At 34.9% G+C, this 14,008-nt stretch overlaps 1 protein-coding gene and 1 pseudogene across 8 annotated transcripts in view; both read left to right on the forward strand.

Annotated features, from left to right (window-relative positions):
• Positions 1-14,008, forward strand: part of PTPN4 (protein tyrosine phosphatase non-receptor type 4) — a 220,522-nt gene that overhangs the window by 160,775 nt on the left and 45,739 nt on the right. For all 8 annotated transcript variants that reach the window (XM_047722598.1, XM_047722596.1, XM_047722597.1 and 5 more), the window contains 3 exons: positions 900-968; positions 8,138-8,263; positions 11,028-11,186. In XM_047722598.1, the coding sequence (XP_047578554.1) occupies positions 900-968; positions 8,138-8,263; positions 11,028-11,186 (354 nt within the window). The remainder of the gene's footprint in view (positions 1-899; positions 969-8,137; positions 8,264-11,027; positions 11,187-14,008) is intronic.
• LOC125096697 (uncharacterized) lies at positions 3,445-3,571 on the forward strand (annotated as a pseudogene).

Genomic DNA, 14,008 nt, shown 5'->3' on the forward strand with positions numbered 1-14,008 from the left:
CTTAAGAAACTTCAGTGTACCTAAGTTTAAAAATCATGGTTAGGTTTCTGACTTTTCCATTAAAACTTGAACAGATAGACCATTCTGTTTACATGTATCTATACTTAGCCATAGAAGATGTTATTAAAATTGCTTACTTTGCTTTAGAAACCTATATTTGGGGAGGGGGAGAAAGAAACATATATTTGGCTTTTTTTTATATGAATTAGGTATTTACATTTTTAAATAGTTATATTTGATATATTAGACATTTATCTATTCACACTTAATGTGATGTGTCCCCCACTGGAAATGCTCTGAAAACCAAGTTTTTAGTAACAGATTTGGTCTGAACACATTGGTTTACCACAGAGGAGGCTCAGTTTCCACTCATAAACTATGTGCTTGCTACACGGATTGGCTTCAGTTTGCAACCATATTTCTGTCCTTAGTTCCTTCCTGTATATAAGAGTCTGGAGTTGGCAATGTCTGGACAAGGAAGGATTTGAGGATATAACCAGTCTTCGTATCTGTTATCATTATCAGTAGATAAGAAAGAAAAGTCGAAGAAAAGAGTAAGAATCTTCAGGATTCCTCATGTTTCAGGTCCTTCATCAAGGAGTAGTAGAGACACTAGCTAAACCACAGACCCAACATATAGTGTGAGGGTGATAGTCATTCTCAACTAACAGAGTATCTGAAAATGGAGTGTCTATGGAATACATTGTTGTTCACTAATGCTGGAGCCATAAATAAGCTTCAGTAGAACTGGAATTTAGTCTAGTCTTTTCTTCTTATCCTCTGCCACCTTTTCTCTGCTAGAAATTTGTCTCTTATGAAGTTGTAATATAATCGTGTGTGTTATTTTATCTTAGTGTTCTCTTTAAAATATTATTATTGTGCATGTTTATGTATTTCAGTGGGAGAACTGAAGTCCAGTCAGTTCAGTATGGCAAAGAAAAAGCAAATAAAGACAGGGTATTTGCAAGGTAAGCCAACTCTTCTATTTATGTCTAAATTGCTTGTAAAAGATAAAAATTACTAAAAACCCTTTTTCCAAATGTGATTACAGAATTATCACATGATCCTTTATTTAATTAAGTAATAAGTTATGTTGAGGGAGTAATGATTTGTCTAGTTCATTCATTCCTTTTTTTTTTGTTTTTTTAACATGAGTGAAATTAACCCTGCGCCAAGCATTATAGTTCTGACCAGCCTAAATCAAGTATTTTATTATTACTGTAACATTTTGTTAGAAAGTCCATTTCATGCACATTTTTAAACATTTTTGCAAAACATAATGATTAATTTCATATATTATTCAGTCCATTTCCATTTCTTTAAATCACATTGTTAAGAAATAAGTTTATTTTTTTGGGTGCCATTTAGTTATCTTTGTATTTTTAGGAGCTGTTTATAACCAGTTTGTTTTTTAATGAGTGAAATGACATAGTCAGGTTTGTGTTTTAGAAAACAGGTTTAAGAGCAGTTGATAGTGAATGGGTTAGAAGTAAGGACTCAGCACTATAAGACCAATTAAAGGTTATTGCAGTAATCCAAGTGAAAAATCCAAGTGAACTAAAACAGTAGTGATGAAATGAAGACTAGGGAACAAATTTGGGGAACATTTTGTAGGTAGAACTAGAAGAAGTTGTTAATCAGTTAGATGGAGGTGTGTTGGAGACAGGAGTATCTGGAAAGGCCATCAAATTTGAGTGCCATAAGATGGACAAGGGGCTACAGAAAGAGAACAAATTTGTATTGGAAAAAGGAGTTAAACTGGCACAGGTCTAGTTTGAGATGTGCGAGCTACATTCTAATAGGATTATCCAATAAAGGAAAGGAGGAAGAATGACCAGATTGATGGCAGCAAATAATTATCAAAGACCTACTCTACTGAGCATTGTGTCGGGCCCTGGGAATATAGTGAAGAACAAAATACACAGCTTAGTCCTATGGAGCTTAAATTCTAATTGGTGCAGCGGATACCTAATGTAAGTAAAGGACTGAGCCAGCACAAGACATGGAGCTGGAGCCCACTTGTCATGTTGGAGGAAGGCCAGCCAGTAATGGACCAGAAAGAGCAAGGGAGGCCTAGAGAAGGTGATTAGAGAGGAAGATAGGCAGCAGCCAGAACTTGTATGACCCCACGTAAGATGTGGTAAGGACTTTGGATTGAAGGGCTGAGATCCCCCACTGGAAAGGATATGAACTGACTTGCATTTTTAACAATCTGGCAGAATTGTTGTGTTTTACAGTGACAAACTGAAATATTTACAAATACCATGATTTCTAGGATTTGCTTCAGAGTCATTGAAGTGAGAGGGTTTGAGTAAATGGTAGGGAGAAAACAAGATTGACCGCGATGATGATTACTGAGCCTGGGTCCTGAGTGCAGGACCTATACTTCTGTTAAAGTTTGAAATGTTCCATAATAAACATATGGGAGTGTGGAGTGACCTTTGGAATCACTCTAGCTGCTGTGATGGAGTCAGCTGTATGGGGATGTGAGTGGACAGAAGATAGCCAGTGAACTGAATAGTGGCTAACATGTATTTTGTATTTATCTGTGCCAGGCAGTTTTTGTGTATGATTTCACAGTCCTCATAATTCAGTGTGGTAAATTCCATTACAGGTGAGAAAACTGAGCACTGCACATTTGAATAATTTAACGAGATAGTAAGGGATGTAGCAGGATTCTCCCACAGGCCTCCCAGTTCTTACCCACACTTTTAACCTTTACGGAATATTTCTTGTTGTTCTGCATGAGATAGGTGAATGCTTGGCTGCTTTCCTGTCTCAGAACTGTTAGAGATGACCTCCTTTATCATCTCTCTCTCCCACTAGCTTGTAGGCTCCATGAGGGCAGGAGTTTTGTCTGTTTTATTCACTGAACTAGCTCCAGCTCTTGTAGTAATGTGTGTAGTATGGTAGATGTGTTTTAAATGAAACAGTGTTTTTTCAGTGGAAATGGCTTAGAGAATAAGTCCTTAAATTAAAAAATTCATCTGCTTGGTGTCTACTGCCATTGGAGGCATAAGAATTTTAATTATTTTTAATTATAGAATTTTCCTTTTTTTTTTTTAAACTTCTTTTTTTTAAGATTTATTATTTGACAGAGAGAGAAATCACAAGTAGGCAGAGAGGCAGGTGGAGGTGGGGGAGCAGGCTCCCCACCAAGCAGAGAGTCCAATGCGGGGGCCGATCCCAGGACCCTGAGATCATGACCTGAGCCAAAGGCAGAGGCTTAACCCACTGAGCCACCCAGGCGCCCTGAATTTTGCTTTTGATTTTACTTTAATTTTGCTCTTAGTCTTCATCAAAAAGACCTTCCTATTTTGTGTTTCTTGAGTAAAAGGAATTTTTGTTTTTTTCTTTTCTCTCTCCAAAAGTACAAATTGCTTTATTGTTTGTTCTACTTATATAAGTGATACTTCATTATTTTTTTTAAATTCCAACATACCGATACTTATGTGGCAGGGAAGATAACCATAATCACAAAAAATGTTCTCTCAGGTAGAGACTAGTAAATTGCACTCGGGCTATTCTGACCCTTGTGATTTCCCCAAACGTGGGAAACTCAACTGGGTTCAAGGTTTCCCCTGTTTTAAAAAAAAAAAAAAAAAAAAAAAAAAAAAATAAAGAAAAGGAAAAAACTCCAACATGCCAAAAAATATAGAGAAAAATCATGACCCAATATGATTATTTTTAAAAATTGTAGGGGGGGTTGGTGCCTGGGTGGCTCAGTTGGCTAAGTGTCTGGCTCTTGATTTCGTCTCAGGTAATGATTTCAGGGACCTGAGATGGAGCCCCACTTTGGACTCTGTGCTAGATGTGGAGCCTGCTTAAAATTCTTTCTCACCCTCGCCCCTCCCCCCAATTGGTACTTACTATTCAAGATTTTGCCATGTATATCCTCACGGAAATATATGCGTGTATATATATATTTATTTCATTTAAAAATTATTTCACACTTTTTATTGCTTATTTTTATCACTTAATGTGTCATAGGCACTCTCTTTTATGTTGAAAAAATCTAGTCATTTATGAGGGTAAATCTTTAAACAGGTAAATCCTTTTATCCTAAACTGTAGATTTAACTTAATGATTCTTCCTTTTAACCTGTCACTTTCCTGCCTCTGGAGTTGCAGTCATTACTAAACCTATCTGACTCCTTGCCAGCACTGGAATGCTTGTAAAGATAAATAATAAATGCAACTTTAATTTCCTTGGAGTAAGGACGTTTGAAACAAAAGATTATTCAACCATGATTTTTATGTGTTTGAATAATAAAATTTACCTGCATTATGTTTCTTCATTCCTGGCTTATCTTCATCCTCATTTATCTATGAATAATCTACCCAAGAGGAAGACTGTCAGTGAAAATGCGATGAAGGATTTAGCTGGTCAGGGCTATGTAGCATTTTGCTGTGATAAATTTACTTGAATTTGAATGATGTAAATTGTCTCAACATTTGTTTAAAAATCTGAATTTGATGTATTGTTATGCCTTGTTTTTTAGATTTATGAAATAAATCACTTCTAAATCTAAAATAATCTAAAATCACTTCTCTATTAAATATAAATCTTAGCGTCATATTAATGGTTATTTGGTTAAATTGGTTATTAGGGAAGGGAGAAAAGAAGAAAGTAAAAACAGAGATGTGTACCCTAATAGACATGGCTACTGAAATTTTCAGAACCTTCCCTCTTACAGTCTTAGATACCCTTGTTTCCAGTTTGAAAGTCCTAAGCACCCATAGGAAGTTAAAATGTACAGAAAATGTTTTTGAAATTCTTTTCCTTGAAATTTCTCAAGAATGAAGTAATTACTTCCTCTTAACTTTGTTGTTTTAATATAAAAGATATTCAGGTTCTTAATACTACACTTTATTTGCATCATTTCTTTCAGACTTGTTAAAATCAAAGTCAATACATTTCTGATTATTTTTTGTTAAAAATGCACCTAATAACAGATTTTTTTCTCCTTTTTCTAACAAGCTTACATTTTTTTCTTAATATTTATAAAAATAGTAAAACATGATTTGGTAATTTGTTCCACTATAGAATGACATCCTAATATTAACACCAAATTATAGATGTATTTATTAATGTTAATATCACATGCAAATTGCTTTATATGTTTTAGTGTTTTGATATTTTGATCATATGTGACCTTGAGAAATATGCACAATTATACCTGCGTCTTAATTCTTCATTTTGTATATGCATTATTAAAATGAGAAACTGTTCAATAGGTTATTTTATTTTATTTTATTTTATTTTTTAAGATTTTGTTTATTTGTCAGAGAGAGAGAGAGAGAGTGAGCACAGGCAGACAGAGTGGCAGAGGGAGAAGCAGGCTCCCTGCTGAGCAAGGAGCCCGATGTGGGACTTGATCCCAGGACGCTGGGATCATGACCTGAGCCGAAGGCGGCCGCTTAACCAACTGAGCCATCCAGGCATCCCACAGTAGGTTATTTTATAAAGCAAGTATGCATTACTTGATGAATAGTAGGCTAAAATTCCAATATGAGAAGCCTCAAGTAACTTTCCCAGTTCTTTTTTAATATGGAATTTTGTGAATCTGCCTTTGAATAAGAAGTCATCAGCAGGGGGCCTCCTGGGTGGCTCAGTGGGTTAAGCCTCTGCCTTCAGCCCAGGTCATGATCTCAGGGTTCTGGGATCGAGCCCCGCTTCAGGCTCTGCTCAATGGGGACCCTGCTTCCTCCTCTCTCTTTGCCTGCCTCTCTGCCTACTTGTGATCTCTCTATCAAGTAAATAAATAAAATCTTTTTTTAAAAAAAGTCATCATCAGGGATAAAGTTGTATTTAACGGTACTGTTTTAATAATCTTTCAGTTTCCAAAAGACTTAAGCTTCTCAGGGGCACCTGGGTGGCTCAGTGGGTTAAAGCTTCTCTGGGGTTGTTTTTATAATATATCACAATCTTATTGTGATGACCTGATGCATATCTACCAAAATACTCTCATGGTTTTAGCAGTCGTTAAGTTATTCTGTTAAATTATTGGACAATTCTAGAGTTCTTGTCCTTCTTAGAATTTTAATTGGTGGTGTGTAGATAAAAAGATTTCTCCTTAAAGTTTCCATGTAAGGTTGTTTTCTCAGCAATAATAAATAAGTTACTTTATTTTTTCCCCAGTATATCTATCTACTCTTTGAATTGCTTTCACACTTCTTCAGTTGTCATATAAAATCTAAGAAGAAAGCAAAAGAATGTTCACATGCAACAGAAAAATAAAGTGCCATGGTCAGAAAATATATTTACCACAGTGCAAACACACTGATGAAGTGTGGTATTTTTTTCTCTGAAATTTCCACATTCAACAGGAAACATAGACAGCAAGCTTGAGTGGGTGGGTCTTTGAGGTTAAAGCTGTTAATAAAACACTTGAAATTTAGTTTTAGATGCAGAACATTTCTAACCATGTTTAGTTTATTAACAACAGTAAAGTGTTCTGATGCTCTATACTGGGTGAGTATAACTAGACTTTTTCCCTCTCTTCAAAAATGAAAGTAGTTGATCTACCTATGATTATGAACTCCAACAGTTTACATTTAGTAGTCTAATATATGAGAATGAATAGCTTATTATCTTCAATAATTGGCTAATAGAAGAGCAGTAAATGCTAAGGTTTCTTTTAGTAATCTTCAGTTTAAAAATTAAATGCATGAAATAATACACTTTTTTTTTCCATTTTATTATGACTAAAGGAATATGAGGTTGCACAGCAATATTAGGATGTTGGGCTAAATGGTGTCCTGATTGTCTTTAAGTAGGAACTCATGAAAAATGAAATCTGAGCCAGTGCTTTTTTTTTTTTTTTTGAATCAATAGCATTACAGCTCTTTTAGGAAACGTTGTATGTTCTTAAATTAAGGAGATGTCATTTGGCCAAACTGTGAAAGGTTTTGGCAATGAATACCCAAAATGATGGGGCACTTGTGTGGTTTGGATTCATAAGTAATTTAAGATACTTGTGGTTTAATAAAATTAATAGACTGAAACATTGCACTGAAAATTTAGATACTCATAAATAATAAAATGTAGGAGGTAGGAAAGGATCTAGGGTCATACACTATACTGGTAAATTTAGATATTTAGGCATAAATACATGCTTTGTCTCGTGGAAGGTCAAAAACTAGTATGCTCTACTTAGTATTTTAATGTTTCCAACTATGTCTACAAATTTTAGTGAGTATTCTTGGTAAGTGTTACTGTGCTTTTTTAGTCCAGTCTATTTCTATGTGCTTCAGTGAATTTATTAATGAAATAGAAAACTTATCAGCTTACAAGATGATTTATTTCGTGTTTTTATGTAAGCCATACAATTCCTTATATCAACCTTCATATTAACTCTGCATGTCAAAAAGTAGATGTCATACATTTTCCATGAATTTTGGCCACTATCGGAATTTGAATATTTTTTATACTCTGGGGTTTCCATGAATTTTGGCCACTATCGGAATTTGAATATTTTTTTATACTCTGCGGAGGTCCATATCTTTTCTGAAAAGATTACTTAGTTCTTATCTTTATCACTGTGGTAGCTGACAATATATAAATAGGTAATAAAACATAGTCTTCTACTCCCTACCACAAAACAGAATGTTAACCTTCTAAATGTTTTTTAAAAAAAGAAAACAATCTACTAGCTTACGACTATATATAATATGTAAAAAATTGTAATATACATGATTATATAATTTTCACCCTGTCCTCTGTTTTTAAGGTAGAGGATCAGGGTGTAGATTTAAGGATATATGGGAGATAATATGCTAGCAGTTGTTTAATACATCACAAGATGACCTAAAGTTTCTGAAACTCTGGAGTAGGCAATATTTATAGTATTGCTATCTGAGATAACTTGGTAGCCAACTACTCCTTTGCTTTTTTCCTTTCTTCTTTTCTCTGTTCTCTCTTATACTCTTGGCATGTCTTTCCTTCCTTATTCATACAAAGCAGATTTAATTTTTTAGGAAATTATGGTGTAAACAGCCACTAAATGCATTAAATTTCTTTTAAGTAAACTATGTTTACTCATCTAGAATATGATCTATCAATACAAATTCTAAGATTTGGTTTATAGTTGGGGGTATAAATATAAAAATTTTTGCATATCAAATTATTTCTGCAGATCCCCAAGTAAGCCCTTGGCACGGAAATTAATGGATTGGGAAGTAGTAAGCAGAAATTCAATATCTGATGACAGGTTAGAAACACAGAGCCTTCCATCACGATCTCCACCTGGAACTCCTAATCAGTAAGTACAGACTGAACTGTAGACTTGCCTGAAGATCAAAATATGTAAATCTTTACATTCAAATATCTTAGTCAAATATGATTTTTGTTGCTTTAGAGCATTATTTCCTCATAGCCTGCAGCTTACTGCATAAGTGGCATGGAAAAGTCTCATCCAATGAGGGAGTAGAACATTTGAACATGGATGTTCACTTTCCTGTAGAGTATGGGTCTCTACCCAATAAATCAAGATCTCTTAGTAGAATTAAAATCTGGAAGTGTGTTTGTTACTGATGAAATCCTTTTTCATGTGGCTCTCCAGAATTCCTAGGGAAGTATATATTGTTTGAAAATGCGAAATGAATGTGGTCATCTTACCTAACCTCCTATCCCAACTGTTCCACCACTTTTGGTCTGGAAAATGGGTTTCCATCATTAAGTTCCCACAAGTTTAGCCATATATGCGCTAAGAAACTCGTATTATTCACCAGTTACTGTTTGTATACTTCATTCTAGTATTTCTAACAAAAACTGTATGTGTTGGTATAGATAATAAGATAATCAACTTGTACTGGCTAAGATGTTAATTTTATAATGAATTAATAAATGTATTATGTGTAATATATGTATGTAATTACATAATGATAAATATTATGTCAGTGTATTTGTAGAATTTGTTCACCCAAAAGGTTGGAATGCAAAATATTTGAGTTTTGGTATGGAATATAATATTTGAAGTTGTCTAACTTTGGAAATATTTTAAACACATTAATATCCAATAAATGTGTACTATATTCTACTTTTTAAAAAAGATTTTATTTATTTATTTTAGAGAACACAAGCAAGGGGAGAAGCAGAAGGAGAGGGATAAGTAGACTCAGTGTTAAGCACAGAGCCTGATGTGAGGCTTGATCCCATGACTGACCCTGAGATCACAGCCTAAGCTGAGATCAGGAGTTGGACACCCAGCCAGCTGACCCACCCACCCCATACTAAATTCTAAAATTTGTGTCACCAGTGGGTGTTTTTCAGCCCAAGAATAAACTTTTACCATAACAAAAGTAAAGTTTGGTTAGAGAACGTTACCTCATACCTTTGTGTTTTCCTAGCAGCTAAGCTGCTAAAAAAGGTAGACTCACAAGTTCTTCTCTTACCAGTTGCAGATTGCTAAATCTCCTTTCTTTATAAAATACTGCATATATTCAGAGGCTAATCAACTATTTGAAGAAAATCCAGAACCATCTTTTTTGGTCCATTTTCCAGCCAACCATTTCTCCATTTGTTACTAGTTACCACTAAATAATTAGAGCAAATTACAGAACACAGAGGAAAGATGAGTGAGTTAATTAATTAGCAGTAGCTCTGATTAAACTTCCTAGATAATGAAACAATTTTAGATATGATCTGAAAAGGTTTTTTTTTCAATTCTGAAGAGACACTTTAGTGTGATGGTTAAGCGCATGGACCCTGGAATCACTGAAAGTTTGAACTTTGAGTAAGTTAATTAATCTCTTTGTCCCATTTTCCTCATCTACAAATTATAATAACTGTCTTTCTTGTAGTATTTTTACAAGGATTAAATGAAGTGATATATGTAAAATGCTTAGAACATTGCCTAGCACATAATAAGCATTCAAATGTCATAATTAAGAATAGTAATGAAAATTAAAATTCATGTGACTGTCACTTATGAGGATAGAAATATGTTACTTATTTTTGGAATCTTAAAAAGTCCCATAAATAAAAAACTTCTGTAAGGATTTAAAAAAGAACACAGACCAGAGATATATCTGATTTATTTATTCTCTCCCTTTATTTTATAAAGGCATACCTTGGAGATACTGCAGGTTTGGTTCCAGACCACTGCAATGAAGCAAGTCACTGAATCTTTTTGTTTCTTAGAACGTACAAAAGTTATATTTACACTCAACTGTATTCCATTAAATGTGCAATGGCAATGTGAAAAATCAGTGTGTATACTTTAATTAAAAACAATTTATTACTAAAAAATGTTAACCATCATCTAAGCTTTCAGTGAGTCATAATCACTGATCACAGATTACTTCAACAAAAACAATGAAGTCTGAAATAATGGAAGAATGACCAAAATGTGACAGAGACACGAAGTGAACAAAAGCTGTTGAAGAAATGACACCCAATAGACTTGCTCCATGCAGTTACTGCAAACCTTCAATACATTTTTTTTTTTTTTTTTTTTAAAGAAGAAGAGGGGCACCTGGGTGGTTTAGTCAGTTGGGTGTCTGATTCTTGATTTTGGCCCAGGTCATGATCCTGGAGTTGTAAGATCAAGCCCTGCATCAGGCTCCGCACTCTGCAGGGGGTCTGCTTAAGATTCTTTCCCTCTGCCCCTCCCCTGTTGGTGCGCTCTCTTTCTCATTCTCTGTCTCTCTCTCTCTCTCTCTAAAAGAAATGAATGTTTAAGAGGAAGAAGAGGCAGTAAAACAAAGTGCAATGAAATGAGGTGTAAATGCTGATTAAGACACTAAGTTGTAGTGACTAAAGCCTTTAGACATTAAGGTTGGTAGCCATAATAGATGGAACAGGTAAAACCCTTGTGGTCGATCGCTGACTTTAGTTGAGATCCTAGACTTCCTATGTGGTGGTATTTCTGTTTACATCATACTATCTTTGTCAGAGATTTTGCTTAGTCAGTGTGGTTAGTGTTAAAACATATACCCACTTTCTAATGTAATCATGTAAGTAAGAAACTGGAAAAAGTTGAATTAAAGCACATTTTCACTCAATTTTTCTTTCTCTTTATGTAGTCGAAATTCTGCATTCACACAAGAGGGAACCCGGTTACGACCATCTTCAGTTGGTCATTTGGTAGACCATGTGGTTCACACTTCCCCAAGTGAAGTATTTGTGAATCACAGATCTCCATCTTCAACCCAAGCTAATAGCATCGTTCTGGAATCATCACCGTAAGACGTTTTTCATTTAGCTTCCTTCTTATAAATAATAATGCCCCAGATTGTTTCATTTGAAATAATCTGGGAAGTTAGGGAATACCTAACATACAAACATTTATTTATGCAGTGTTTTAAAATTTTTGTGTATTTGCAGATGTGCTTATTTGTTCTTGAGAGTTCTTTGTACTCCCCTCATCCCCCCCGCCCAAAAACCCTCTTACTATTTTGTTGACTTAGTATGTTCTTAAACCTTTATTTTCTGCAGATAATGTAGCACTATGGTCAGGCAGTGAAATATTAAAGGTAGAGTTTTCTTAATATTTTTCATTCACCATAAGAATGAATAGACAATGTGGGAAAAATTAAGTAGCAAAGGAGAACTAAGTAAGATGACTAAGTAAGAGAACTAAGATGACAGTCATACTGAAATAATTTGTAGAGAATATGCACGCATCTTTTTTAGAATTCATTCCTATTTCAACTTCATAATTCAGTATTTATACCCCATCAGTATAATGTACAACATGCTTACCTTCACAATAACATGCAGTATCTTGATTTGATTTGTTTATATAATGCAGTTAGTCCATATGTAAGTAAAAACAGTGTGAGAATTAGGGGGGGAAAGTAAAATTCCTTATAAGGCACATAGAGAAGTAAAAAGATTAATTTTTGAGAAGAGGGAAGGGGTGTAGGATATAGTGACTGTGATCAGGGCTGAAGAAAGAAGGGGTTTGAGAGTGATGGTGGAAGAGTCGATGGACTGATTAGCAAAGCAGGTAGGTATAGGAGCTCCAGAACACATGACGAGATATAGAGGAGGTGTGGTTGTCCTCACTATAGGGCCAGCCAAGGAAGACTGGCTAAGCTATTAAGACAAGCGGAATTTTAGTCTTAGTAACATACCTTGGTAAAACATTTTGATTGTGTGTGTGTATAGTAAAAAGAATGAAGGAATAGGACGGATACACATTACACAGTGACACATGTGGAAAATGAGTTGACAGGAGGCAAGGCTGGTAGAAATTTAATTTCTCTTTTAAAGATATATTTATTTGTCAGAGCACTTGTGCACTCGCAATCAGGGTGGCAGACAGAGTGAGGAGTAGGCTCCCCACTGAACAAGGAGCTGCAAGTGGGACTCTGTCCCAGAACCCTGGGATCATGATCTGAGCCAAAGGCAGACATTTAACCGACTGAGCCACCCAGGCATCCCTAGTTTTTGATTACCTTAAAAATTATCATTGTATATTTTGATTTTTAATAAATCATGTATTTTCTAATTCTGAAACTTTAAAAAGTATAGTAACTAAGCACATGATTGAGATGTTAATTGATTAAATTTTTAAAAATTATATACTTTCTGCACATAGAAATAAAGCATATAGAGGAATCTCAAAAGCCCATCTTACTGCAGAATAAAACAGTATAACTCCCAGGACCTAACAGAATTATCTCAGTCCATTTTTTGAAGAGCCCTTTTCATACAGACACACATACACGTATACATACACATACGATTGAGTATCTCCACGTGTACATTTTATAGGTTCATCGATCATAAAAACCTTTGTTCTGGCTTCCTGACTTTAAATGGAGGTACAGGTTCAGAACAGATTGGCATTATCTTGCTTCCCCATCCTGATCCACAAGAATTTCAAATGCTTGGACCTTTCTCATCAGACATGTATTTTATGAGGCTAATGTGTTTGTATTCAGTTTTGAATCTCTTAATACTGCATTTAAAATTCAGCCAGTTTTCACCTTAAGAATAATGAGAGAGGTCTGAAAAGATAAGCTTAATGGTAAACAAATAACTTAGTTGCTTATGATGAGCTTCAGAAATTATCTCACTGTTTAAACAACTTAATGAAATAGGGAAGACATGTAATCCCCATTTTGTAGATGAGAAAACCACACTTAACAGCACTTGTCCCAATTTACAGAACTGAAATTCAAGTCTTCCCTACCTGAGCCAACCAGCAGAACTTTGTGTCTTAGACAAGGCTCTTTTGATTGATTGATCAGTTGGTTGGTTGGTTGGTTGCTTTGCTGGCTGATATTTGTAATCCAGAGAAAATATTTTACAACTTGGAATCCATAGGTTTTAGTTTTGGCCAAATGTGGAAAGTATCTGGACAATGTGTTGGATGAAGCTCAGAGCATTTCAACATGTATTGAAAGAAATCTTGAGATCATCTCACCATTCCCTGTTTTTTTGAGTGAGTACAGGGCCTTTGAGGTGAAACCTGGGTCCACACTTCAGTCACTGGGTAAGGTCACCTGCTTCACAAGGTGAAAACACTACTAACTCATGGGTATGTTTATTATGGAAACAAATAGAAGGTTGTTTATACTGCTTAGTATAAAGTTACCATTTTTAGGCAGGGGTGATTGAGACGAGAGTCTACCATTTCCTTCCTTTCTTTAAATGTTTCACAGAAAATTAGACTGTTTTAGTTTGTGATTTTCTGAGAAAAACAATAACCCTCAATTAATTTGAAAATACTTAACAGGTGTTTATTTTAGTAAATTCGCAGCACAAATGTTAATATACTCTCATTAATATGTAGCAGGGAATCTTGGACATTTCTACAAAATCATCACAAAGCATGTTAGTTGGGTGGTTAAGATTTTATTTCTTTTCATATGAGTTGTTAAAGACAGCAACAGAGGGCTGCTTTGACTGCAGAATAAGCTGCTTTCACTGCTGCTGTTGAAGCATTCATGAGGAAATTTAACGCTGACTGGACTCAAATAAATCAAAGTTTTTGCCTACCTGGCTTCACTGACAGTTTTAACAGATCTTTTGCTGCTATGTTACAGTATATTGC

This window comes from Lutra lutra, chromosome 3 (genome assembly GCF_902655055.1).
Source record: "Lutra lutra chromosome 3, mLutLut1.2, whole genome shotgun sequence".
Classification (NCBI taxonomy): Eukaryota; Metazoa; Chordata; class Mammalia; order Carnivora; family Mustelidae; genus Lutra; species Lutra lutra.